Source organism: Megascapheus bottae, chromosome 6 (assembly GCF_031878675.1).
Source record: "Megascapheus bottae isolate mThoBot1 chromosome 6, mThoBot2.hap1, whole genome shotgun sequence".
In the NCBI taxonomy this organism is placed as follows: Eukaryota; Metazoa; Chordata; class Mammalia; order Rodentia; family Geomyidae; genus Megascapheus; species Megascapheus bottae.
The window spans coordinates 62,211,518-62,238,277 of record NC_143514.1 but is presented as its reverse complement, the minus strand read 5'-3'; the positions used below and the strand labels follow the sequence as shown (position 1 = coordinate 62,238,277).

At 49.7% G+C, this 26,760-nt stretch overlaps 3 protein-coding genes across 3 annotated transcripts; 2 read left to right on the top strand and 1 right to left on the bottom strand.

The window, feature by feature from the left end:
• Window positions 1–10,764: 10,764 nt before the first annotated feature.
• On the top strand, window positions 10,765–15,304 carry Tekt2 (tektin 2). Its single transcript, XM_090335236.1, has 10 exons — window positions 10,765–10,861; window positions 11,434–11,624; window positions 11,730–11,855; window positions 12,046–12,251; window positions 13,598–13,741; window positions 13,822–13,936; window positions 14,112–14,219; window positions 14,345–14,488; window positions 14,606–14,685; window positions 14,840–15,304. Exons 2-10 carry the CDS (start codon window positions 11,469–11,471, stop codon window positions 15,051–15,053), a joined length of 1,293 nt encoding a protein of 430 aa, XP_090191362.1. The 5' UTR covers window positions 10,765–10,861; window positions 11,434–11,468; the 3' UTR covers window positions 15,054–15,304.
• Window positions 15,305–15,644: 340 nt separating this feature from the next.
• Window positions 15,645–19,832, top strand: Adprs (ADP-ribosylserine hydrolase). Its single transcript, XM_090335235.1, has 6 exons — window positions 15,645–15,894; window positions 17,295–17,391; window positions 17,661–17,868; window positions 17,945–18,129; window positions 18,377–18,477; window positions 19,002–19,832. Exons 1-6 carry the CDS (start codon window positions 15,645–15,647, stop codon window positions 19,292–19,294), a joined length of 1,134 nt encoding a protein of 377 aa, XP_090191361.1. The 3' UTR covers window positions 19,295–19,832.
• A 2,457-nt stretch (window positions 19,833–22,289) lies between these two features.
• Col8a2 (collagen type VIII alpha 2 chain) lies at window positions 22,290–26,240 on the bottom strand. Its single transcript, XM_090335234.1, has one exon. It carries the CDS (start codon window positions 26,238–26,240, stop codon window positions 24,324–24,326), a length of 1,917 nt encoding a protein of 638 aa, XP_090191360.1. The 3' UTR covers window positions 22,290–24,323.
• Window positions 26,241–26,760: the final 520 nt, after the last annotated feature.

Below are 26,760 nucleotides of genomic sequence, written 5' to 3'. Positions count from 1 at the left end.
TCAATTCATGAAAGAAAGCAAACTGATTATACTTCTTGTGTAGAACGTTAAGGTACTAACATTTGCTAATATCTTTCAAAGATTTTTTTTCCTCCCTAGAATAAGAGAATTGTGATAAACATCAACAGTACATTTCTAGAACATGACCAGTTAATCAAAAATAGAACATCGGCTGGGCATAGTACTCAGTAGTAGAGATGCGTAAAAAGCAAGGAAAATAGGAGGGCCATTCATATGACAAGAAATTCAGCAGTTGTTTCCCTGTACTCAGAAACAATGCACAGCAAATAATTACTTAGGATCACTTAGGATCATTTGATGAGCATTCTTCCAGAAAATAAGTAGAGTAAAAATCAACAAATAACATCACACCTCAGAAACCTTGTATGCTGCATTGTGTAATAATGATAGTAATATTATATTGATTGTTTGGTGTCTTTTGTGTCTATTTGCAAATATTCATGCACGTTAAAACTTCATTTTTATAATATATTAATAGCAGTTATGCATTTGTTTTTTTAAGATTTTTCAATTGTGATTTTTATATTTATTGGCAGTTTATGTGCAACTTTTATATTTTGCTTAGATGTGGGTTTTTAAGGTATTTTATTTTTATGGATATTTCTATTTTTCCTCTTTCTTTGTAATGTTAGCAAACATTAAGATTATGTGTTAATATACCATTCAGCTGTTTGCATTTTTTAACCAATAAATCATTAACACCATTCTCTAACTTAGAATATTCAATGTTGTTTATATAGTGGATACTGAAGAGTTTTTAGGCAGATTTCTTTCTGTACATGGAGGAAAGTAGGCTTATTTTAAATTACATCTCCTCCCCCCACCCCCAGTTCAGTAGCAACTAATACTAACAGATTTGATTTACTTTACTGGATTGTAGTTTGGGGAGCAAGTTGTCAAGCAAGTCTTTTTCTAGTCCTGAATTCAGGATTAGGATTACAGCATCCTTTTATAGAACAGGGAAACAAGTGGCAAATGATTCATGTCATTGATAACTGACTTTGAAATGGGTATTTTCTCCTCCTATATGGAATTATAAGGAAAATGTGCTACTCTAAACTTTTCTATGAGTATCAGTGAAGAGATAACGGTTCAAAGGGGCATGGTGGTGGGAACATGGCCTACTGGTAAAGTGCTTGCCTAGGATGCATGAAACTAGTGATACCACATACACAGAAAAGGCTGAAAGTGGTGCTGTGCCTCAAGTGGTAGAGCACTAGCCTTGAAGAAAGCCTAAGGACAGTGCTCAGGCTCTGAGATCAACACCCAGAACTGGCAAGAAAAAGAAAAGAAAAAAAAAGTTCAAAGGGGCTGGGAGCTGCTAGCTACCCAGAAGGGCTGAGATACGAGGATCACAGTTCAAAACCCAGCCCGAACACTAAAGTCCATGACTTTTCTCCAGTTAACCACCAGAAAACTGGAAGTGGTTCTGTGGCTCAAGTGGTAGAGCACTAGCCTTGAGCTAAAGAGCTCAGGGATGGCACACAGGCCCAGCATTCCAGCCCCATGACCAACCAAAACAAAGAAAAAGAAAAAGAAGGCTACAAGGAGCAGGGAGTGGCCTAGTGCATGCAGGAAACTCTAGGTTCAATTCCTTGGTACCACATGCAGAGGAAAAGCCAGAAGTGGTGCTGTGGCTCTAGTGGCAGAGCACTTGAGTGAAAGTGCTCAAGGACAAAGTCCAGGCCCTGAGTTCAAACACCAGGACTGCCAAAAAAAAAATCATAAAGGGGTTACAAGAGCCAGGAAGATAGTACACGATAAGTATTGTAGGAAAATGGTATATATGTAAAATGTGACAGTTGAAATGATTCAGCATGTTGTTTCCAAATTTTTTCTAGCTCAAATTTCCTTATAATATACTGTTCTGAGTTACTTCTTTACCTGCACGTCAAGTACTTTTTGAAGATTAGTACTCTGATGATAGGAGTTACTTTGTTAACTATTAAGAACTAAGTTTCAGATAGCTTTTATATGTATTGCTGCTAGCATGTCCTACTTTTAGAGTATTTGTTGTGCTTATAACTTAAGTTTTATGGATTACATTTCAGCAGTGTCCTAGGTTAACAGGCATATAGTTCTTGTAGTCCAACTATTTTAACAATACTTCTAGTCCTGTGTTTTCTTTTTCTGCCTGAAATCTCCTGGGGAACCTGGTGCAGAGCTTATTTTAGTGGTTGGCTTCAGCATTGCCGATGGGTGGCTGCCTACTTAGAAGTAACCATGCAGCAAGTAGTAGGTCATCCCACAAAGATGCCCACAAAGTATTAAGAGGCTACAGCAGAGACTAGAGAAAAAAAAAAAACATTATTCTGGTATTTTATGGCTAAAAATCATTTTCATGATGGAGAAACAAAAAAATAATCTTTGAGTTAAAGCCCTTTAATAGTCTTTTTCAAGGAAGAAAAGGTTATTTCTGCATATAGGATCCTATCTTTATTATAATATCTGTGAAAACAGAAGTCTTTGAAAAGAAATGGGCGAGTGGGATGTGAGCATGTACAGTGAGGGAAAAATGAGAGTATGGTTTCATGCTAGGACCTTTGGACAGAAAAGTTGAGTTGTGTAATATTTTCAGAGTTGTTGCAAAGCTGTGCAAGTTGCTTAGGAATTACAATAATAAAACTTGAAATATATGTTCTTAGAGCCATGCCACTGCTATCAACACAGCTCTGCCAGCTTCCTCTTCTTCTCTAGAAAACTGGGAATAGCCGGGTGCTAGCAGGCCACACCTGTAATCCTAGCTCTTCAGGATAGCAAGATCTGGGGATTGTGGCTCAACCCAGCCTCGCAGGAAATTCTGTGAGACTCTTATCTCCAACTAACTACCAAAAAGCCAGAAATGGAGCTGTGGCTTGAATGGTAGAATGCTAGCTAGCCTCAAGCAAAAAAATGCTCAGAGACAGCCACTTATACTGCCCTTATATGCGTGGGCGCGCGCGCGCGCACACACACACACACACACACACACACACACACACACACACACACACACACACACACACACACACACACACACACACACACACACACACACGGATAGCAACCAGTAATGAATGTTCTAATGCTTTGCCTCAATAAGATCTCAAAAATTTCCAGTTTCCTTATTTCATAGCCTAGAGTACAGATAATACCTTCCTCTCTAAAAAAAGAAAAGCATTTGAGCTGTAATCCTAGCTTCTCAGGAAGTGAAATCTGGGGATCGTGGGGCTTGGCTCAAGGGTAGGGTGGAAGCCTAGAGCTGTAGAGCTCAGGGACATCACCCAGCTGAGTTCAAGCCCCATGGCCCATAAAAAGAGAGAGACAGACATTTTTTTTAAAAATCATGCCAGGCACTGGTGGCTCTCGCCTGTCATCCTAGCTACTCAGGAAGCTATGATCAGAGGATCACAATTCAATGCCAGTCCTGACACTAAAGTCTATGAGACTCTTATCTCCAATGAACCACCAGAAAACTGGAAGTGGTGCTATGGCTCAAAGTGGTAGAACACTAACCTTGAGCTGAAGAGCTCAGTGACAGTGCCTAGGCCCAGGGGTCAAGCCCTATGACCAAAAAAAAGAAAAAATCACTAGTGTGGTATGGAGAAAAAGAAAAAAATCATTCACAGTTAGATGGAAATTGCCTAACTCAGTTAAATAAGAAAAAAAGATGGAAACTAACTAGCCTGGACTCAGTCCCACGGACTGCAGGGGGGAAGATGAAAAGTGTGGATGCTGCAGCCAGAGAACGTTCTACTAGCTGTCAAGTGATTATGAGAACAGCATATGCATCTGGACTGTGGCAAAGTGAAGGAACTATCTTGAAAGTAGTATTTCAACTTTCTGCAACAGATTCCCTACATTCTTATGGAAAAGGAACATAGCTTATGGTTTAATCATACTCTGATTTCAACTTTAAAAAGTTGGTGATTTATTTTGCCACATGGCTTCATATATAAAATGTATATTAAATGAATTAATTCCTCTTAAACATTCTGATTTCTGTTATATAATTTCTTGCATATAGTTTATTGTGTAAAAATTCTACTACATTAAAAACAATTAAGCCAGCTATAGTGGTATACATTTGTAATCCCAGCACTCGGGAAGTTGAGGCAGAAAGATGGCAAGTTTAAAGCCTACCTGAGCACTACAGAAAGTTCTAGGCCAGTTTCTCAGCCCATTCTCTAGTTAAGCCTGAGCTAGAAGATGTGTATTTTGAAATATGATATTTAAAGGCTCATAACTAAAAAAAGATTTAAGAACTTAAACATGCCTTTGAAAGCAGGAAGGGCTCTGAAACCTGAGGCAAGTACTTGTGGCTCAACTGTAGTTGCCAACCTGTGGTTGATTCTGTGTCTTGTGTGTGCCTGTCTCTCCTCCTGATAGACAATCTTGCTGCCCTCACCTACCTCACTAAACTTGTGGAAACAAGGTACATTTGCAAAAGTGCTTTGAGCTGTTCTGAAATTCTAAATAGCAGGATATGGTATGAAAGTTTGCTGTCCCATTTAAGGTGTCTGAAATTGTGGTAGATCATTGTATAAACCAGTTCTAAGAGAAACCTGGGCTTTTCGTATGTGGTGTTTCGTGTATCCTGTTCTATTTCTTCCCTGCACATAGGCCCTGTTTGTGTGTGTGCGCGCGCGTGTGTGTGTGTGTGTGTGTGTGTGTGTGCGCTTGCTTTGTTTTGGTGTATGTAACAAGCCTTGAGAAAGGCATGATGTTAGATCTGCCTGGAAGAAATGGCTTCTTCCCTTGGCTCTCTCCCCCTGGCACCCTGGAAATCCCCATCCAGCACTTGTAACCCTGACAACTGGCATGCCTGGGGGCAGTAGGAGGTCCCCCAGTGTAAGGTATGTCCCCAACCTCTGAGATCACATCCGCTTCCACTATGGCCACACCTCTCCCCTATATAATCTCTCACTTCTCTTCATAAGCCCTCTTGCTCCACCCGACTCCATCTTGGGTGGCAGTAGGTCTTCTCTCTTCTCACACAATAAACCCTCTTCTCTTTAACTGCCAGGTTTCTGTTTGGCAGACCTTACACATGACTTCTCAGAAACCAAACTCTTTTGAGTGGTGCTAAGCAGTTGCATCCATATTTTGTGTTAATGTGACAGCCATCAGCTACTTAGATGTGGATGTGGCCTGGTAAAATGCTTTTTTCCTGTGTCAGCAGTTCTTTTGTTTCTTGGCAGATTTTTGGTACATTTCTTTGGAGTAGAAGGTTGATTTTAAGAAGGAAAGTAGGTTTATTTCTAACCTGTTGCTCTGGCTTTACTTTGAAAATACCAATCACAGCCAGGCACCAGGGGCTCATACTTGTAATCCCAGTTACTCAGGAGGCTGAGATCTGAGGAACACTATTCAAAACCACCATGGGAAGGAAAGTCTGTGAGCCTGTCATCTCCAGTTAACCATCAGAAAAGCTGGAACTAGCTTCAAGTGTTAGAGTGCTAGCCTTGAGCTCAAGGACAGTGTGCAGGTCTGGAGTTCAAGCCCCACCCCAGGACCAGCGCACAAAAAGTTAAATTCCAGGCTGGGAGTTTGGCCTAGTGGTAGAGTGCTTGCCTAGCATGCACAAAGACCCGGGTTAGATTCCTCGGTACCACATGCATAGAAAAAAAAAAAAAAGCTGGAAGTGGTGCTGAGGCTCAAGTGGTAGAGAGTCCAAGGACAGGACTCAGGCCCTGAGCTCAAGCCCAGGACTGGCAAAAAAAAAAAAAAAGTTTAATTCCAATCATTCTACATCTGTAAAAGTTAAAATATAATTAAAACCTTTTAAGTTAATAGAATTCTGAGCACTCACACCTGACATCAGGTGATTACAGTGTTATCCTATGGGTCATAGGCAAAGCCTTGCATTTCTCCAGGCTTATGTGGGAAAAAGAATTCAAAAGAGTGCATCACCACAGGTATAAGCAATTCCTTTAGAAGGGATGCATGTTAGGCACACAGGGTATAACATGTTCAACATTCAGAGAATTACTGAAGGTGAAAAGTTGGCATGATTCATGCTTGGAAAGAACACCAAGTCTTGGTGTGGCAGGGCAGCGAAAATTGCTACCAGGAGTCTGGTCAACAGTTTCTGCCATAAAGTGTGGCATTATTGTCTCGACAGCTGTGGGCCCATAAAAGTATTACTTATTTTTTTTTTTATGAATAGAGACCATTTGTGTGGTGGACTAGAATGTGGAATCACTTGTAGGCTGTGGAAAGCAGTGGTGTGTGTGTGTGTGTAACTGTATAAATATAATGATACTGTACATACTAAGCTTATAAATAATGTGCTCTTTCTGCAGTGTTCAGGAAACTAACATCTGCAAAATAACCAATTCATTGTAACCTGACCACTCACTCTAGCAGAAGTTCTTATATGCAATACACACACACACACACACACACACACACACACACACACACACTCATTCTAATGTTGCTAACTGCTCCCACTTTAGTTAATTGCTGCTTTTTTTTTTTAATCTAAGTAATGGATGAAGAAATCTTTTTTAAAAGACCTCTTTGAAGAATAAATACCTAACATGTGGGGATGGGGGGAAATGCCTGCAAAATGTCCTGTAGGTGGACAAACAGCCTTTTAGATTTTACTTTTTAATCATCTTGACCATGTGTGCCTATTTGTATTACAGATATGAACTATTGGGGAGCTAATCACAGTATGTTTTGAAACTGAAATCCTAACAAATTCACAGTAACCTTTTTCTCTGCCCTCCTTTCCCACCATCACTATTCTTGCCAAATACTTCCCAAGGATAATGATGGGGGCTCTCCAGCCCCTCCCCTTCCTCCTCATCATCCTTGCTCTGTCTTAGGCCTGGCCTTGCCTTATCTTCTGTTGGCTTTTCCTAAGAAAGAAGAATTTACTGTAAGCTAGGCACCAGTGGTTCATGACTGTAATCTTAGCTGTTCAGGAGCTGAGATCTATGCTATTCAATGCCAGGCAGGGCAGGAAGGTCTGTGAGACTTATCTCCACGAAACTACCAAAAAACTAGAAGTAGAGCTGTGGCTCAAGTAGTAGAGTGTTAGCCTTGAGCAAAAAAGCTTGGGGACGGCAGCCTGAATTCAAGCCCCAGGGCTGGCATTAAAAAAAAAAGTGGGGGGGGGGAGCGGTGAGCCAGGAGCATGCACAAAGCCCGGGGTTCAATTCCTTGGTACCACATACACAGAAAAGGCCAGAAAGCTCAAAGACAGTGCATAGGCCCTGAGTTCAAGCCCCAGGCCTGACCAAAAAAACAAACAAAAAACTGTAGGATTTAAAAGCTGCAGAATTTTGAAATGTTTATAAATCTCTTTTATATGTTTGGTTAAGACAGTGGAGTGAGTCTGTACTTTTTCTAAGGGGACAAGATTAAGATATGGAGTGATCTAAACGTGAATGTTGCATTTTATTAAGAAGGGCTGGAGGGGCTGGGAGTTTGGCCTAGTGGTTAAAATGCTTGCCTAGCATGCACAAAGACCCGGGTTCGATTCCTTGGTACCACATACATACAAAAAAGCCGGAAGTGGTGCTGAGGCTCAAGTGGTAGAGCTCTAGCCTTGAGAAAGTCCAAGGACAGTGCTCAGGCCCTGAGCCAAAGCCCAGGACTAGCAAAAAAAAAAAAAAAGAAGGGCTGGAAATGGTGGGAGGTGAACAGGAGTGCAAGTCTATAACATGGATAGATAATCACTGTGTAATTAATGCACCAAATGCTGACTTCCGCCACTGTGTACTTGGGAGCTGGGCTTTGGATTTGGCTGTTATTTTAACTCAGATACTGTGTAGTAATCATAATAAGCAAAAGGCAAATAAAGTTTTTAAACAAAGTGCTTGTTTTCACTATCTACAATTTGGTAGTAAATTTTCTATTTTCAGTGAAACTGTCTTTCCCCTAAAAATGACTACAAAACTCTTATGGATGAGATTAAAAAGCTGGAGGAAGCTGGGTTGTAAATAATGGAGTCACTTCTAACACTTTATGGTAAAGAAAGCAGTCACAATTCTTTGTGAGCCAAAGTGGCACAAACTGGTAAAGGACTGCGCCTCCTCCATCAGTCCGTATACTGGAAGAGTTCTGTGTTGTCTTTGTTATCCTTGATTTAAAAAAAAAAATGGTTTTAGTGTTGCTTAAGCTTCAATTTGAAGTGTAACTTTCACTAATAACTGCAATAAAAAGAAAAGCTTTGCTCCAAACTTTGCTGTGTGGTCATCATTAATAACCTCAGACCTAGCTTAGGGGAACCCATCTGATAGAATCAGACTTGAAAGTCATAAAGTCCTGGGGTTAAACCTTGGCTGTGTGATACTGGACAAATTCCTAGATGCTTCTGAATCTGTTACCACTAATATGAAAGAATGTACTAGAGCTGTTGGCACTCAGTGAGGTACCACATGGAAGTGCTTGGGCATGTGAGTGGTGCTGTGTTCAAAGAAGCCCTCTACCTCACCCCCACCCACACACTCATTTTCCCTTCTTAAAAAAAGACATGGAGCCCGGGGCTGCTGGATCACCCCTGTAAATTCGAGAGACTGGGGAGACTGGTCTGAGGATTGCCAGTTCAAAGCCAGCCTAGACAGGGCAAGCCTAGATGTGGAGCTGTGGTTCAAGTAGTAGAGTGCTGAGCAGAAAAGTCCAAGACACTCTACCTCCAAAATAACCAGCAAACAGCTAGGCTGGATGTGTGGCTCAAGGAGTAGAGTACCAGGTAAGCCAGCAATCTGGGCAAGCACCAGGCCCTAAATTTAATTTTTTCTTAATTAAAAGACATTAGGACCAAAGGGTAGCAACACAAGGCTATAATGCACAAATACTCTGGGGACAGGCAGAAGTAGAAGGATCTAGAGTTCAAGGCCACCCCAAGCAAAGTTAGAGAGAGACCCTATCTCAAAAACAAAAGCACTGAAGTCGTAGAGTACTTCTGGGACCTAGATATGAATCTAGTACCACTAAATTCCTAGTACCACTAAAATAAATAAAGGCTTAGAAACATTGTCAGGTGAGGGGCCTGGGAGCATGGCCTAGTGATAGAGTGCTTCCCTAGCATGTACAAAGACCAGGGTTCGATTCCTTGGTACGCAGAACCAGAAGTGGTGCTGTGGCTCAAGTGGTATAGCGCTAGCCTTGAGAAAGCCTAAGGACAGTACCCAGGCCCTGAATTCAAGCCCAGGACTGGCAAAAAGAAAAAGAAAGAAATTTTGTCAGGTGAGAGAAATTAAGAGCATGGGTCCAGTCTTAGAAGAATGAAAATAGGTCCTTTGAAGAAAAACAGATGGAACTGGAGATCAACATATTAATAAGCCAGACTCAAAAAGGTAAATGGGGCTTATTTCCTCATGCAGAATCTAGACCTAAAAATGGGGGGAATACATAAATTTTTAAAAGAAACTGGGGGAGAAAATAGATGGGAAGGGGAGGTAGTTACGATAAATACATTTATATATATATATATTGTTTTTTTCGATGTGTCATGGGGCTTGAACTTGGCCTGGGTGCTGTCCCTGAGTTCTTCAGCTCAAAGCTAGCACCCTACCCTTGAGCCAAGCTCCACTTCCCATTTTATAGTGGTTAATTGGAGATAAAAGTTGCAGGTTCTTTTGTGCCTGGGCTAGCTTTGAATCGTGATCTTCAGATCTCAGCCTCCTGAGTAGCTAGGATTACAGGCGTGAGCCACCACACCTGGCTTCAAAATAATGTTTATATTGCAGATATGAAAATAAAACCACCTTGCTTTAAAAAAAATCTAGATACAGTGGTACACAACCTGTCATTGTTGAGATTAAGAGATTGTAGTTCCAGGCCAGAAGGCAAAGGAAGTTCTCAAGACCTTCATCTCACCTGAAGAAGCTGGATACTATAGCAGGCTATTAGATGTGCTACAGCTGTAGGAAGTGAAAAGTGGAAGGATCGTGGTCCATGTAGAAAGTGAGACCCTCTCTCAAAATTACCAGGAGAAAAGGGGCTTGATGCATAGGTTGGTGGTGAGAGTGCCAGCCTAACAAGGATTAAGACCCCAAGTTCAAACCTCAGTGCCAAAAAACAAAGTGGGGAGGATTGGTAAGGGAGAGTAGCCAAGCACATTATAGGAAGAGGAATAACCACTATGAAAACATTTTGTACAACTAGCACACTCTTTCCACGTGTGCGCCAGGCCTGGGGCCTGAACTCGGGCCTGGGCGCTGTCTCTGAGCTGCTTTGCTCTCCCACTGGAGCCACAGCCCCACAGAAGGCTTCTCGTTGGTTAACCGGAGGTGAGTCTCAGAAACTTTGCTGCGGGCAGGCTGACTTTGAGCTGCAGTCCTCCTACCTCAGCCTCCCGGGTAGCTAGGTGTGAGCCACTGATGCTTAGCTTCCTTCTCTGAGAAATGACAATGCTGAGTACTGTTTCTAATACCTGCCCTCCCTCCCAGGGATGTGCCCTCCCCATCAACCTGAGTCCTAGGATGCCCTCAAAGCGGAGGGGAAAAGACGGTAAGGCAAGACAGGGTGGAGGGACGGTGTTCTGTGCCATCTGTGCGTCCCACGCCATGATGTTCGGGGTATCAGACATTGCTGGAAGGAGACCTAGAAAGGGAAGGGTCTGAGCCAGAGGCGGCAGGCCTGGAGGTCCTGAGAGCCTCTGGGTAACCCCACCCCCGCTAGCTAGCGGCCGCCTCTTTCCAGTCCTCACACAGGGGTTGCCAAGCCCCCCACCCGCAGGTGACAAAGCAGGGCAGGTGACATGGCGGGGCGGGGCGGTTGCTCAGCAACTGGAGTGCCAGACAACAGAAGCTTGGAGAAGGGAGAAGAGGGAGTAGGAGGAGTGCGCAGGCGGCCAGGAGAGGCGCACCCTGGAGCCACCCTTCTCCTAATTCCGTGCCAGGTATGGTTTGAACCCGCACCCAGGCTCCTCAGAAATGTTGACCAACTTGATCGCGCTCTTCCTCCAGCCCAGGGCCGGGGGCGGGGTGGGGGGGCTGCACTTTCCCCATTTCCCCACCTCCCCACCCTGCTGCCTGGTGCCAGCCCCTGGGTGCTGGAGAGGAAGGGGGCTCCTTCTCTGCAACCTCCCCCCCCCCCCCCCCCCCGGCCTAGCCCACAGCCTGGAGGAGGTGTAAGAAAGCAAGCTCAACTAGAGTGGTTATTGGAAAGAGGGTGCCAGATTGATTCCTTTTTTTCTACCAATCTTGGTGGGAAGGCACGCTTGTGCATGCACATACGAACAAGAAAGGACCCCATTCTTTCCTTTACCTGCTCCAAGGCCCTGCAGGCCCCAGGGCTTTGTGCCTTCAGGAGGACGGACTCATCCCGTGGAAATCCAGCTTCACACCAAGCTGTCTCATACAGCTCAATCCAGCCCAGTGCCTGCAGGGAGAAGCCCAATGGGCCGGGCTCTTGACCCCTGAAGGGGGCTTTTGAACCAGAAAACAGTCTACTGCACCTTTCCCTCTGCAGGTTGTATCTTGGAACAGGCCTAGGAGTTTGAGACTATGGCTACGCTGAGTCTCAAGCCAAGTCAGCGCTTCCAGCTGCCTGAGTGGAACACCAACACCTATCTGCTGTGCACCAACGCACAGCAGCAGCGGGAAGCTTGCCACCAGATCCGTCAAGAGGCCAGAGTCCTCCGCAGCAACACCAACAACCAGGTTGGGGACCAGAGTGCAGTTACATAGGTCCAAGGAGCCAGGGACACACACACACACACACACACACACACACACACACACTTTCTCTGACTCTGCTTCTTCCAGACTGTTTGGGATGAACATGACAACAGGACGAGACTGACTGAGAGGATCGAGACTGTCAACAGATGGAAGGAGATGCTGGACAAATGTCTTATGGACTTGGATGCTGAGATTGACACCCTGATACAGGTAGGAACCCTGGCTGAATGCCAAGACACTGCTGCAAAGATGGACCATCCTGCCCACTTCCTGGCCTGGGAGGCCTTTGCAGGGATTGGGGGGGGCACAGTCCTCTGACTCACTCAGCCCCTCTGCAAACGTGAGGATGAGAGCCACCTTCTAGGGCATGGCCCCACCCGCCCCATGTCCTCTTCTCTAGATGAAGGAATCCGCAGATCAACACCTGCAGGCCAAAAACCTGCCTCTGGATGTGGCCATTGAGTGCCTCACCCTCCGGGAGAGTCGTCGAGACATTGACTTGGTGACAGACCCTGTGGAAGACGAGCTCCTTAAAGAGGTTGAGATTATAGAGGCCGCCAGGAAGTCCTTGCAACAGAAGGTCAACAGTGCCTTCGAGCAGCTCTGGTGAGACTGAGGTGGACCAGCTCATGTGCACTTGAGACTTGAGGTCTCCCATGTGCAGTAAAGCTTTGTGGGTAACAAGGGACTGGCTCCTGCGTTGCTTTTTTGTTGTTGGTTTTTTTTGCCAGTCATGGGGCTTGAACTCAGGGCCTAGGACACTTTGTTGCTCAAGTCTAATGCTCTACCACTTGAGCCACAGCTCTACTTCTGGCTTTTTCTGAGTATGTGGTACTGAGGAATCGAACCCAGGGCTTCATGCATGCTAGGTGACAAGGCTACCACTAGGCTATGCTCCTAGCCCTTTTTATTTTTTTTAATTGAGATTGAGTAATTACATAATCATTTTACATTCACAATGATAAGGATCACCATTCTGATTTACAAAGCTTATGTCTGAGTAACAAAAAATACAAAGACCTCACATTTTACACAGGAAAAGAGTTTAACTCTTGGAACATTAGAGTTACTTCTTCCTGATCCAGTGATATGTACATTTCTTTCCTGTGACTTAGTTTCAGCTGTTTTCTCTTTCTCTTCCATTCCCTCCCCACCCCCTACTGCCCTTGAGATGCTTAGTTCACTTTCATTGATGTCTAGTACATCGGAGGGGCCCCCTTGCTGCACCTTTTCACCTGCTTTCTGCTGATTCTGTGCCCTCCTCTCTCCTTCCTGCAGATGTGGATATGTTTGCACCATGTATGAGGTAGAGGATACAGAGTCATCTAAAAAACGATAGGACAAATTAAGAAGAGGTCCTTTGTTGCCTTATCTTTGAGGTTCCTTTCACTCTATATATTATTTTATGTACATATGAAGGGGAGCTCAGGTATTTTTCTCCTGAAACTCTCCTCTTTTGGTTGTGTCTTGTTACATCCATATTACTTTTTGTCCCTCCAAGTGCCCCTGACAGAAACCACTAAACCTCTAGCACTTTGTCACTGACTGGATCTAGTCTCAGAATTCTTATCTGGACCCTGCTTTAGGTAGCCCTCCTAACTTGATTAGAAGCATGGAACCTGAAGAAGTCCACTTGCCACTACGCTGACTAGCTCATCATGAGTGTGCATGTGAGCCTTTGTGAGACCATATACGTGTACCCTCACAGATGTGTGAAAGCACTCAAGAAGCATAATTGTGCCCCCAGGAAGCTCATCCATCTCCAGACAGGTCTCCAGTTCAGCTGCAGCAGGAACTGCTTTCTCTTGTACTGGGAAAATTTCCCAGCCCCCCTCCTGCGCACTCAGCCAGAATTCCCATAGTACAATGAGGACTGCATTCGCAGCAGGCAGGGCCAGGGCCTGGCAAGGCCGGACAGATGACCTTCTGATTCAGTCTGCTCTTTCCCCCAGTCTCCTGCAAGAAGTCCGGCAGCAGCTCAACTCTGATCATCGGGGCAAAATGGAGACCTTGGAGATTGACAGAGGTTGTCTCTCTCTCAACCTCACATCCCCAAACATCTCCCTGAAGGTCAATCCCACACGCATCTCCAATAGGTAGGAGGAGTGTTTGTCACACTCTTCACCTCTCAGGGGCCGCACCTCAGGACTCTACTGATGATTTCTTGCCGCTGCAGCGCCCTAACACTCGAGCAGTGGGATGACACCAGTCGGTTCAACAAGAGCCAAGCAGAGGCTGAGATGAGAGCCGCTACAGAGCTGAGGGAGGCCATCAGCCTAACTATTGTTCAGGTGATTGAAGCCCCTCAGTCTGCTCTTCATGGCCAGTGAATGGCCTGCATGTGCATTCAGCATTTGCCTTTGCTTCTCTGTTGATCCTGCAGCACCTCTCCCTCCTAGTAAACAGATTCTCCCCCAAACCAGGCGCTTACACCCTCCCCCTTCCTGCTCTCCTCCTGTTCTGCAGACCAACAATGAAATCGAAGCCCAGAGAGTAGCCACAGAATTTGCCTTCAGGAAGCGGCTTCAGGAGATGGAGAGACTTTACAGTGATCTCAAGTGGCAAGAGAACAATGTGAGCCTGACCCTAGGACCCATTTCCTGATGTGTTTAGGGGAGGTGTCAGGTGCCCAAAAGCTCTAGACTGGACCCCCCAGCGTAAGTCCAATTGGTAGAGAATAGTCTCTTTATCCATTGCAGACCTTGGAGGAGATTGAAGAGATGAAAAAAGATGTTCGGCACCTGGAGGATGATCTGCACAGAAAAATGTTAAGCTTGAAGCTGGTCCATACCCGGCTGGAATCCAGAACCTTTCGCCCCAATTTGGAGCTCTGCCGGGATGAGGTATGAAGGTCTCCCAGTGGGATATAGGTCCTCTTGTTCAGGTTTTCTCAGGCAAGCCCGGCTGCACACCTTGGGCTCACTGACCTTGGAAGCCTCACCCTGCTCTTTTGCCTCCAGCCACAGTACGGCCTCATTGATGAGGTCCGCCAGCTAGACTCAACCATCACCATAATGAAGCAGAAGCTGGCCCAGACACAGTAGGTTTGGGAAGTGAATAGGAGGGTGGGACATAGCCTTACCAATAGGGCCTCTTTCTGCCTGTTGGTTCCCTTCGACTAGAAACTGGTGGGCTCAGTACAGCCGTTCTGTCCTCCTGCGCTGAGGGGAGGTTACTACTGCCTCTTCCCCTAGGGATGCGCTGGACACGCTGTACAAGCACCTGGCCCGACTGCAGGCTGCCATTGCCTGCAAGGCCAATTCCATGCTGCTGGACAAAAAGTGCTTGGATATCCGACGGAAGCTGGTTGTGCCTGCTGAGAAGTTTGTGCCCCAGGTGGACACCTTCACCCGCACCACAAACCGCATCCTGAGTCCACTCAAAATTGGCCACCTGAAGCTGATCTAGCTTTGGGGGCGGGTCCGAGGGAACAAAGGAAGGTTGGGTGTGAAATGGGCAGGTGGGTGAGGGGAGGGCGAGCCTAATAAACGTGGAGGCTCTCCGCTCGGCCTTTCTCCGCCACAGGGAGGGAGAAGGCTCTCGAGTCTCACATGTCATCCTCTCACACCCCACCTTCCAAAGTCAGCTCCCTTAGGGAAGTCCCCCTCTGTGTTGGGCTCGCTTGCCCTTCTGATGCCCAGAGGCTGGGATCACGCAGCGAGGATCTGGCACTGGGGTAGTCCTGGCCTGCGGGGCTAAGAGCTGGAGCGGCCCCAGGAGGGCTGAGGTACTTCCCTGGGTAACAGTATCCTGGAGTGACCTGACGGTCCGCTCAGCGTTCACCTCTCCACAGCCATTCAGGGCCGCGCAGTCGTCCGTTACCACTGGGGATGGGAAGTCGGAAGTGCACCTGGTGGGGATCTACCACTTCCGGCCGCTGGGCGGCGCTGCGACCCGGGGAGCGGCGAGGAGGCTCCGGGCCGCCAGGGGGCGGTGTGTGGTAGTGGGAGGAAGGGGTCGGAGCGGAGGCGCCGGAAGTGACGACTGACTTGTGCGCGGATGGCGGCGGCAGCGGCGGCGGCGGCGGCGGCGGCGGCGGCGGCGGCAGCGGCGATGACGGCCACGGGCGGTGGAGGTGCTGGCGCGGCCCGCTCCCTCTCGCGCTTCCGAGGCTGCCTGGCCGGAGCGCTGCTCGGGGACTGCGTGGGCGCCGTCTACGAGGCTCACGACACCGTCAGCCTGACGTCCGTCCTGAGTCACGTCCAGAGCCTGGAGCCGGACCCCGGGACGCCGGGCAGCGCGCGGACAGGTGCGCCGGGCCCGCTCCGCGGCTCCGCCGGAGGGAGCTGAGGCGCCGGGGCGCGAGCGAGCGAGTCCGGGGGTGCGCCGGGCCTAGGCCCCGACGGCGGCGGCCCGGCTGCCTGCGAGCCTAGGCCCGTGCCGCCCTCCCACAATTTTCCCGGCTCTCGGTGCAAGCCCGGCCTGGCGTGAGGCCTCCGCGGTGAAACTCCCTTGCCCACTTGGCCGGTTCTTCCGTCCGCTCCGCCTCCGGCACGCAGCAGGCCGGGCTCCCGCCTCCCCTCCCCCACACCCGGCCTGCCTGACCCCCCCTCCCGCCTCCTCTGTTCTCCCAGGCCTGGCGCTCCGGCCTCCGCGCGCACAGCGGCAGGTCGGGTTGAGCTCATTATTCTTAGGGTGCACGCGGCAAAGTAAAAAGCGAGGGGCGTTGTCAAAACACACGCGCGTGCGCGCGTTGTCAAAACACACACACCCCTACCTGTGTGTAGGAGGAAGGAAGGAAACCAAGAGAAGCTAGTGGGCAGCAACCGAAGCTGAGAAAAGTATTGCAAGATGGAGACGCGGGTAGGGGAAAGTCTGAGTTAGTAAAGTGTGGGCGGTGGTTTGAGGAGGAAATGGAAAGATCATATAGCAGAACGTGCAGGGAAGGTCAGAGATGAGCTCTCCCAACTGGAGGCTCACCAGGGAGCGGTGGGAAGAGAGAAGATCTTCTCCCCTGCTGGGGAAGAGCCTGGATCCATGCTCAAAAATACTGTTGCTTCGAAGAGGTTGAGGCTGAGGGTAAAGAAGAGAAAATAGAAGAGTGAGGCTGGTGGGAAAGTGGGTTAGGATGACCTTCACATTACCCTGGAGAGACTCACTTCCTCTGGAGCAAGCCTGGAAAGTACAGGCTTGAATAAGAAGCCTGTTAGCTGCTCTTCCTGGGAAATAGAAGTAAGGGCCACTTGAGTCAAAGGGGAAGGAGAAAGGGCTGGCTTTACAAAGTAACTGTGTAAAGAATGAGAAGGACTTACTCTTCATTCTCTGTAACCCTCTCTTCTCAAAGCTATGCCTCTGTCTGTCCCAAGTACTAGTTCATTTGACTATTCTATGTTAGAAGTTTTAGAGAGGCCAGGAGTGTGGCCTAGTGGTAGAGTGATTGCCTAGCATGCACAAAGCCCTGGGTTCAATTCCTCAGCAACACATACACAGAAAAGAGAAGTGGTGCTGTAGCTCAAGTGGTAGAGAAAGCCCAAGGACTGGCCACAAAGAAAACTTGCTGGGAATCCTAAGACTTAACTATGGAGGCTTCTTAGAGCCCAAGTAGATGCACATTGAGGGGTAACTGTAGACAGGGTACCTTGGAGGGATGACCTGGAGCCGATCTTTCTGGTTCACAGCCTGCTCTCCCTCCCTGCCCTCTCCCTACAGAGGCACTGTACTACACAGATGACACAGCCATGACCAGAGCCCTGGTGCAGTCCCTGCTGGCCAAGGAGGCCTTTGATGAAGTGGACATGGCCCACAGGTGAGGGGGATAGCCCTGGGGTGAGTCAAGCCCGGTGGGCAGAGCCGCTGAGCTGCTGCACAGAGGGATGATGTCTGTACATGTCTGGGACCCTCACCCTCAGCAGGACCCTTTCTCCAGCTGATGCAGATTCACAGGCTAAAATGGCAGCACTGCTGGTACAGGTACCTTAGGTCTCCCAGGCCGCCTCCTCCAACCCAGCCCATCCATTCCTTCCAGCCCCAAGGAATACTTTTGAAATCACATTTTGCCTCCCTTCTCCCTGATAGATTTGCCCAAGAATACAAGAACGACCCTGATAGAGGTTATGGAGCTGGAGTCATCACTGTCTTCAAGAAACTCCTGAGTCACAAGTGCCATGATGTCTATGAGCCTGCTCGGGCCCAGTTCAATGGAAAGGGGTCCTACGGCAATGGGGGCGCCATGCGGGTGGCAGGCATCCCCCTGGCCTATAGCAGCATCAAAGATGTTCAGAAGGTATTGGTCAACTGCTCCCAGGATTCCCTGCCTCATCTGCAGTGACATTCTGGTAACAGCTCCCTTCTCTCCCCAGTTTGCCCGGCTCTCAGCCCAGCTGACCCATTCTTCCTCCCTGGGTTACAACGGTGCCATCCTGCAGGCTCTGGCTGTGCACCTGGCTCTGCAGGGTGAGTCCTCCAGCAGGCGCTTCCTGGAGCAGCTCCTGGGCCACATGGAAGAGCTAGAAGGGGATGCCCAGTCAGTCCTGGCTGCTAGAGAGTAAGTATGGACTGGAGGCGGGGCAGGAGTGGGGTCATCTAGCATTGTCCAAAGCAAAACCTGCCTTCTTTCACTGTGGACCTTAAGGAGGATAGGAAGAGGCTCCTTTTTGTGTCAGCTGGATTGTTAGGGCACCTGTGGGACCCTGATCTACTACTGCTTGCTTTCACATGAACATGAAGCTCTTTCCCTACTTGTTTGTCAGCCTGCTGGCTCTGAGTTTCCTAAAACTTCTCTCCAACCCCAGGTTGGGAATGGAGGAGCGTCCATACTCTAGCCGCCTGAAGAAGATTGGAGAGCTGCTGGATCAGGACTCTGTGAGCCGAGAAGAAGTGGTGTCTGAACTAGGTGAGTGGACGTTAATCGTGACTCGTTCCTCGGGTGTAGGACAGGAAGGGAAGCTAGAGTGTGTGCTTGCTGTCCCATTTTAGCCTGGGGCTTGTGAAACAACCAGAGCCTGCCTTGTAGGGCCTCTGGCAGGGTTGTGAACATGGAACCTCAGCCTTGTAGATTAGTGGCCCAGAGTGGCTGCTGACTGCCAGTTTCTACAGCCAGTGTGATAACCAGTGTTAGTTCACCTACCACTTCTCAGTGTCCTGGGCATGTTCAGATTGCCTCACAGATATGACCTTCATCCTCTCCACAGCCCTGGGAGAGGAAGTAACTTCATTCACTTTATTCCACGGAGGAGTGGAAGCCAAGTGAGTGAGTGGGTCCTTTTTCCAGCCTGCAGCCGACCTGGTGAGGGCAGAGTCACTCTAGGGAGAGTGGTGTACAGCCTGGGTTCTTGGGTTGGCTCTTAGCAAATGGCAAGAAGCCTGGTCCCAGGGGGAAAGGGGGCAAATCATTTCCTGTGGTCCAACTCCCCACAGGGAATGGCATTGCTGCCTTTGAGTCTGTGCCTACCGCTATCTACTGCTTCCTGCGCTGCATGGAGCCCGACCCTGAGATCCCCACCGCCTTCAATAGCCTCCAGAGGACTCTCATCTATTCCATCTCGCTTGGTGGGGACACAGACACCATCGCTACCATGGCCGGGGCCATTGCTGGTGCTTACTACGGGATGGGTCAGGTGCCAGAGAGCTGGCAGCAGAGCTGTGAGGGCTATGAGGAGACCGACGTCCTGGCCCAGAGCCTGCACCGAGTCTTCCAGAAGAGTCTGTGACGGCCACAGCTGTTGAGCTTCTGCCAGGTTCCAGTAGGAACCTGGAGGTTCCATGAGCTGTTTCCCCTGCCATGAACTTTCTGAAGCAGAGGCTGGGGGCACTCGTAAGGTTAGGATGGAAAGGTCATTAGAACACTAAGGAGGGACTGGTGCCTCCTTTCTGCTGGGGTTCTGGCTTTCTGCAGAGCCATTGGCCCCACGAGTCATCAGTGAAGGGAACCAGGGCAGGCTTTATTTGGAAGGATACTTATGGCATTCCCCGCCCCCCCTCTTTTTTTTTTTTTTTTTTTGGTATGGGACATGGGATCTGGGGAGAAATGGCCTGCTATGGCATCGTTTCTCCCTGTTGGGTTTTAGCCAACAGGCCAGACAGCCTGTCCTTGACTGACACGGTCCCTGGCAGCAGGTTGTTTGAACAAGGGACAGACATTTGCATCCAGCCTATCTAGGTACATACGTAGCCCTTGTCTGTAAGGATGGTTTTGACAGCTTCCAGTGGAATTCCCAGCAATAAATGTTTTTTTTTTTTTTTGGTAAATCCTGACTCTTTCTTTCTCAAGCTAATGTAGTGCTTCTATTTGGGCTTCATTCTCTTCAGTGCTAGGACCCCAAGGAGAGAGCTACTTTGTTGTCAGGAAAACTCTTTCCATTCCCCCTGCCAGCCTTAAGGACAAAAGGCAGCATGTGGTAGAGGCCCCAGCAACTGCATCCCACAGGCTCTGGGCAGGAACAAGTCCCATTATCCCACCTTCCTCAGGCCTGGGGACTCTGGAAGATGTGGAAGCACCTGTCACACATCAAGAGAGAGGTGTGGTGTCCTAGGTGCCCTGCTGGCCTGAATGCTATTTGCCTTGTGTTCTGATACCTAACTGAAATCCTTGCTCTGCCAGGAGATTTTCCACAGCATCCATTTTGAAGAATGGAGAGTTGAAAAGATGATACTTTCTCACACCATGGGGATTTTCGTTGTTGTTGCTGTTGGTTGGTCGTGAGGTTTGAACTCTGGGCCTGAGTGCTGTCCCTAGCTAGGATTAAGGCATGAGCCACCAGTGCCTGGCTATGAGAATGTTTTAAATTGGGTGGGGTACTGAGGCAGGACTGCCAGTATAAGGGTAGCTATGAAGGGAGACCCTAACTCAAAAAGAAAAATTGGGGTGTTCTCCTAATAACTTTCCAGCCGGGTGCCTGTGGCTCATGCCTGTAATCTTAGCTACTCAGGAGGCTAAGATCTGAAGATTGAGGTTCAAAGCCAGCCCAGGCATGAAAGACTGTGAGACTTACCTCCAGTTAATCACCAGAAAACTGGGAGTGGCACTGTGGCTTAAGTGGTAGAGTTCTAGTCTTGAGTTGAAGAGCTCAGGGACAGTGTCCAGGCCCAGAGTTCAAGCCCCACGACCAACAGCAACAAGAAGAACCCTCCAGGCTTCGTGAAGGAAACGTGAGGGTGGACTACAGGGCCTTCAGTGTTTCATGTAAGTTGCTCCATAATTGCCTAGTCAGGACATCAGTATGCCAACTGCCAAGCACAGCTGGCTGTGAATGAACCTTTTCTACCCGACAGCACCTCAACCCCATCCTCAGCAGTGAGCCTGGCACTGGCCTTGCCCTCAAGAGCAGAAATTCACAATTTTATAATTTGTATCAGATGTTGAAGCTTTGCCCTTGGGATTCTGAGCCAGCTGTCATGCTCTACTACCCCTGAGAGATTACAGGAATGTTCTGGTGAAGTTTAGTCTGTCTCACCCAGCTCCAGCTACTGCCCTTTAGTTTTTTCTATTGTTTCTTGCCAGTCCTAGAGCTTGAAATCAGGGCCTGAGCACTGTCCTTGGGCTTTCTTAAGGATAGAGCTCTACCACTTGAGCCACAGCACCGCTTCTGGCTTTTCCTATGTATGTGGGACCGAGGAATTAAACCCAGGTCTTCATGAATGCTAGGGAGCACTCTACCACTAGGCCAGACTCCCGGCCCTTGCCCTTTTGGGTTTTTTGTTTGTTTGGGATTTTATTGTTGTTGTTGTTTGTTTTTTCATCCTGGGGCTTGAACTCAGGGCCTGAGCACTATCCTTGGGCTTTTTCAAGGCTAGAGCCTCTACCACTTCAGCCACAACACCATTTTCAGCTTTTTCCATATATGTGGTACCAAGGAATTGAACCGGGTCTTTGTGCATGCTAGGCAAGCACTCTACCATTAGGCCAGACTCCCAGCCCCATGGGATTTTTCTCTTTTTGATGCCAGTCCTTGGGCTTAAACTCAGGTTCTGGGTACTGTCCTTGGGCTTTCCCAAGGCTAGCACTCTACCACTTGAGCCACAGCACCATTTCTGACTTTTCTGTGTATGTAGTACTGAGCAATTGAATCCAGGACTTTGTGCACGCTAGGCAAGCATTCTACCACTAGTCTATACTCCAAGCCCTCTGAGCTTCTTTTGCTCAAGGCTAGCAATCTACCACTTCTAGATTTTTTTTTCCAGTTCTGGAGCTTGAACTCAGGGCCTGGACACTGTCCCTGAGCTTCTTTTGCTCAAGGTTAGCATCTACCACTTGAGCCAAAGCACCACTTCCAGCTTTTTCTGTATATGATACTGAGGAATCAGACCCAGAGTTTCATGCACCTGGGCAAGCACTCTACTACTAAGTCACATTCCCAGCCCTTTTTGGTAGTTCAGTGAAGATAAATGAGTCCCACTGACTTTTTCTGCCTGGACTGTCTTTGAACCATGATCCTCACTCTCTTGAGTAGCTAGGCTTACAGTGGTGAGCTACTGGTGCCCAGCTACCCATTCATTTCTTATAATGCCTCTTGGCACTTGCCTTGTGTACAGGGTCTCAGCTACATGGGAGTATCTCAGGTTTCTGATATGATGACAAGCCAGGGTGGGGAGCTGGGGAGGAATGCACTTAGTAACAAGAGCCCAGAGAAATCCCTTGACCTTCTTTGCTTCTTTTGCATAATGCCAGTGTCAGCACTGTTCTATACAACAGATTTTATTGAGGTCATGTCAACACAGTCAATTTTTTTCTTTTCAAAAAGTTGTGTCTTTGGCTCCCTCGTGTAATTTTCTGAATCACTGACACAGGGTACAGGATAAATAGAGAATGAAATTCCTATACCAGATTGGAAATGAAATAACTAGTGGAAAACACTTAAACCTTAATCTTAAAAAAAAAAAGAATCAATATTAAAAATGCACAGGTAACGTAGTTTTCATAGTTAAAACTGACATTGTTTATCAAAGCTAGTTAGGACACCTGCAGCTCAAATCCCATAAGCATTTCAGAAATGCCTGCCACCTTCCCTAAAGGCTTGAGGAACCCTACAGGAGCTAGCTCCATAGCCCTTCTTTATTTGCCTCTCCTAATGCCCTACTTGCTCCTTGGGAAGCCCACTGCAAGCTGATTGATTTCTACCCATCAGAACTGCTCCCTGACACAACAGATCAGTGTTTTTGATCCAGGGAAGATTTAAGTTCAAAAGTTGGTTCTCTAGGTGTTAGGAAGAAATATGCCACAACCCCCAGCCAAAAGCTTTCCCCCAAAAAAGTCACTCGGGCAGATCTAGTATTGCTTCTGTCTCTTTAAGGAGATGTTGGGGGAATTAAGGGGGGTTGTCACACAACCTAAGGAACCACAGCTTAGGGAGTCAGAAGTCAGCCTTCCTCTGCCTTCATGGACAGTTAAGTGGGCCTGAATTGGAACAGTGCAACAAGATCACTTAGTAGTGACCCAGGCTCACACATGGTGTGGGCAGGCTTAGAGGAGGCCGTGAGCACCAAGCAAAGGCCACCTATGCATGGGCAGAAACATCACCATTCCATCACCTTCGCCAGCCAGCCTCCTGCAGAATGCGGTGATGGGGGAGGATGGCAGAAACATCCCAGTTCCGCTGCTGGCTGCCTTTCAGGGTCTTTGCTTCCTGGACCCTAACCTGCTTACAACAGGAAATTAGAAGCCGAGGGTGGAGGGAGAGGAGTCTCCTACAAATTATCCCTTTGGTAGACACAACCCACCCTGTGGTTCTTGTTCAGCCTTTATCCTTGAGCTCATATGTCCCCTGTTCAGAAGAGCCAAATAAGAGGCTGTGCCTTAAGGACGGACACTGGTTGCAGGTGGCAGGGATCCCTTAATAATTTGATAGGAGAAAACCAGGACAGTCCAATAGGTAAGAGAGAAGAGTATTAGTGTCTGCTGATCATCAGTCCTGCCTTGTGCCATGATCTGTGCAGATACTTCAGTAAGATCTTTCTAGCGCATGGCAAGCCTTCGGGGCCCGGGCACTGCCCTCATACTAAACGGGGCCAGCACAGGGATGGGGAGACACCAGGGAGATGGAGGGAACATTATGGTCTTGCCCCTAGATTGACACCGCTACCTCTCCCAGACCACTTTCCCCCATGTCTGTGGCCATAGCCTTCCCAGGATCCTGCAGAGGGTCATAAAATAGTCCCAGCCAGGACAGGCTCTACAATGATGTCCCAGCACCCCCTGCGGGATGCATTTGTAGCAGGGTGTCCACACCCCTTCCACTGCCGCCTTTCCCCAACAGCCATACTTGGGGTTTTGTAGGGAGCCAGAGGAGCCCCCAACCTCCCAAGACTGCTGTCAGGGGCCTGTACCCCATTCATTGAACAAGTATCCCCATTCCTTGAGTAGATGCCATCCAGGACCCAGCAGGAAGGGCTGTTTCCCTTGAGATGGATGGGGAGCTCAGCCCCCTCTGGCTTCATCGGGGCCCAGCAGCACCAGGTCGTATATAGGGACGGGACTGAGTGCCTGGGGCCCTGCCTGCAGGCCAGGCAGAAATAGGGGTACAACCCCCTTAATGCACTGACATCTGGGGAAGAAGCACTCAGGCCAGCCCCTTCCAGTAAAGCTCTCGGCCTGCACATGGGAAGCAAGTCAGTCTCCTCAAGCCAGGGCCACGGCCACCTCTGTTCAGCCTTTGGCTGTTCTCTTTAAATGGCGGTCTTTGTAAGTAAAAGGTTGCTCTACCACCAAAGAGGAGGAGGCCAGGACTGCAGGGCCCCCATGGGTTATGTGGGGCACAGCAAGAATCCTGAAAAGGAAGAGTGGATGTACTTGGTGGAGTAGAGGCCATTGGCCTGGTCAGAGGGCATCTGCACCCAGACTTGGTCGTTCGGCTGCAGCTGGAGAACGGCCCCTCCAGACGCCTGGTCCAGGTAGCCCTTCTTGTATTCGTCGTAGGTGTAGGTGGCTGGCACGTTGTTCTTGTACAGAGCCACCCACACATTGGTGCCCTTGACGTGTACATGGTAAGCAAAGTAGTAGACGCCGCCCACCGGGCAAGTGAAGATGCCAGTGGCTGGGTTGTAGCCGCTGTGGCCATTGTAGAGAGTCCGGTCAAACTTCACTGGCATGCCGGAAGCGGGGAAGGGGGAGGTGAGCACCGCGGTGAAGGCCGGGGTGCTGTGGGCCGACAGCTCACCCAGGCCGAACTGTGGCTTATTCCCCTGGCCCAGCACAGCACCCTCTACCCCGCCACTGGGCAGATGCAAGCCTGCGATGCCAGTCTCATCAAAGGCTCCGGGGGCTCCAGGGGGGCCAGGAGGCCCAGGAGGACCAGGCGGGCCTGTGAGTCCTGGGGAACCTGGGACTCCAGGGGGGCCTGTGGGCCCAGCAGTGCCAGGTTCCCCCACTTGCCCCTCTCCAGGGGGCCCTGGCAGGCCTGGCTCACCCTTCAGGCCTGGAAGACCCTGGGGCCCAATAGGACCCGCTGGGCCCTGGAGTCCTGGGATTCCTGCGGGGCCCCTCAGGCCAGGCTGCCCAGGGAGCCCCAGGTCGCCTTTCTGCCCTAGGGCTCCTGCCACCCCTGGTCCTCCAGGGCGGCCTGTGAACCCTGGCTCACCTTTGGGCCCAGTTGGTCCCGGAGGCCCATGGGTTCCAGGAAGCCCCCTCTCACCTGGAAGCCCAGGTTTCCCAGCCAGACCACTGGGCCCTTGGTCACCCCGAATACCAGGCACTCCTGGGGGGCCTCCAGGCCCTGCATCACCCTTAGGCCCTGCAGGCCCACGTCTACCAGGGAGCCCTGCAGACCCAGGAAGTCCAGGGGGCCCCCCGAGGCCCTGTGGACCCTGCTCCCCTGGCTCTCCATCTTCTCCTGGCTCACCCCTGTCCCCTAAGAGCCCTGGAACTCCCGTGGGGCCTCTGTCCCCCTTGGGACCTGGTAACCCTGGCATACCATAACCAGTAGGACCTATCAGGCCAGGAGGACCCCGAATCCCTGGCTCCCCTTTGGCCCCGGTTGGGCCCTGTGATCCTGGCACCCCTGCTGCCCCTGGCACCCCCACACCATCTACCCCAGGGGGTCCTTTTGGACCCACAGCTCCTGGCTCCCCTCTAGGGCCTGGAACCCCAGGAATCCCAGACTCACCCTTATCTCCAGGGGCCCCAGGAAGTCCATCTAAGCCTGGTTTGCCCAACCCAGCTGGACCAGGGAGGCCCGGAAGCCCAGGGGCTCCCCCTTGCCCAGGGGCTCCGGGCAGCCCTGGCTGACCTACTCCATTATCTCCTTTAAGGCCTCGATCTCCTGGGGGTCCAGGCTCCCCCTGGGGTCCTGGCTCTCCCTGGAATCCTGGGGGACCTGGCACTCCTTGGGCACCTGGTTTTCCTGGGACAGTCATGCCTGAAGGGCCAGGCAGACCAGGAGGCCCTGGGGGTCCCCGGAGGCCCTGGTCTCCTCTTATCCCTGGCTCCCCCCGAAGCCCTGGCTGCCCTGGTGGTCCGACCTTGCCTGGGAGCCCTGGTGGACCAGACTTGCCCATCCGGGAGAAGCCAGGGGGGCCGGCAGGGCCAGGCTGCCCATGGAGCCCGGGTTTTCCAGTGCCTGGCTTTCCTGGGAAGCCAGGAGGACCAGGGGGGCCCCGGGGCCCAGGCTTCCCAGGGGGGCCGGGCTCTCCTTTCAGGTCCATCGGCAGCAATGGTAGAGGCATTTCTGAGAGACAAAGAGAAGAAGGGAGGATCAAAGGCCTGAACAGTGGGAACCCCTATCTGCCCATCCCCATAGCAGTGTGGGCTACACTGGGGAGGAGCTGTCTCTGTAGTTGCTCAGGAAAACCATCCCTGCTGTCCCTTTCTGCCCTCATGGAAGGGGGAGCTCGGGAGATGTCACAGCTGTCGTGGTGGAGGGTTAACCTCAGCCAGGGATGGCAGAGCATGAGCCGGTACCGGACTGGTCCCCGTACAACCTGAGGGTGGAATGGCCACCAGGGGGCACTATCAGTCTGCCTTAGGGCCAGCTGAAGCTGAAGCTCTCCAGCTGCCCCATTTTTTCTTCCTGCCTGCTGCCATCTGAGGAGCACTTGTGCTGGCTAGCCACAGCCCACTTCTAGCCCTCTGAGGCTGAGAAGACCCAGAGCAGCCTCAGGAAGCAAAGCGGAGATGAGAGGAGTTCTGGTGGGGGCCTGGGAGGGTCTGATGGAGGTCAGGGGAGTCGGGAACTGTTGGAGGCAC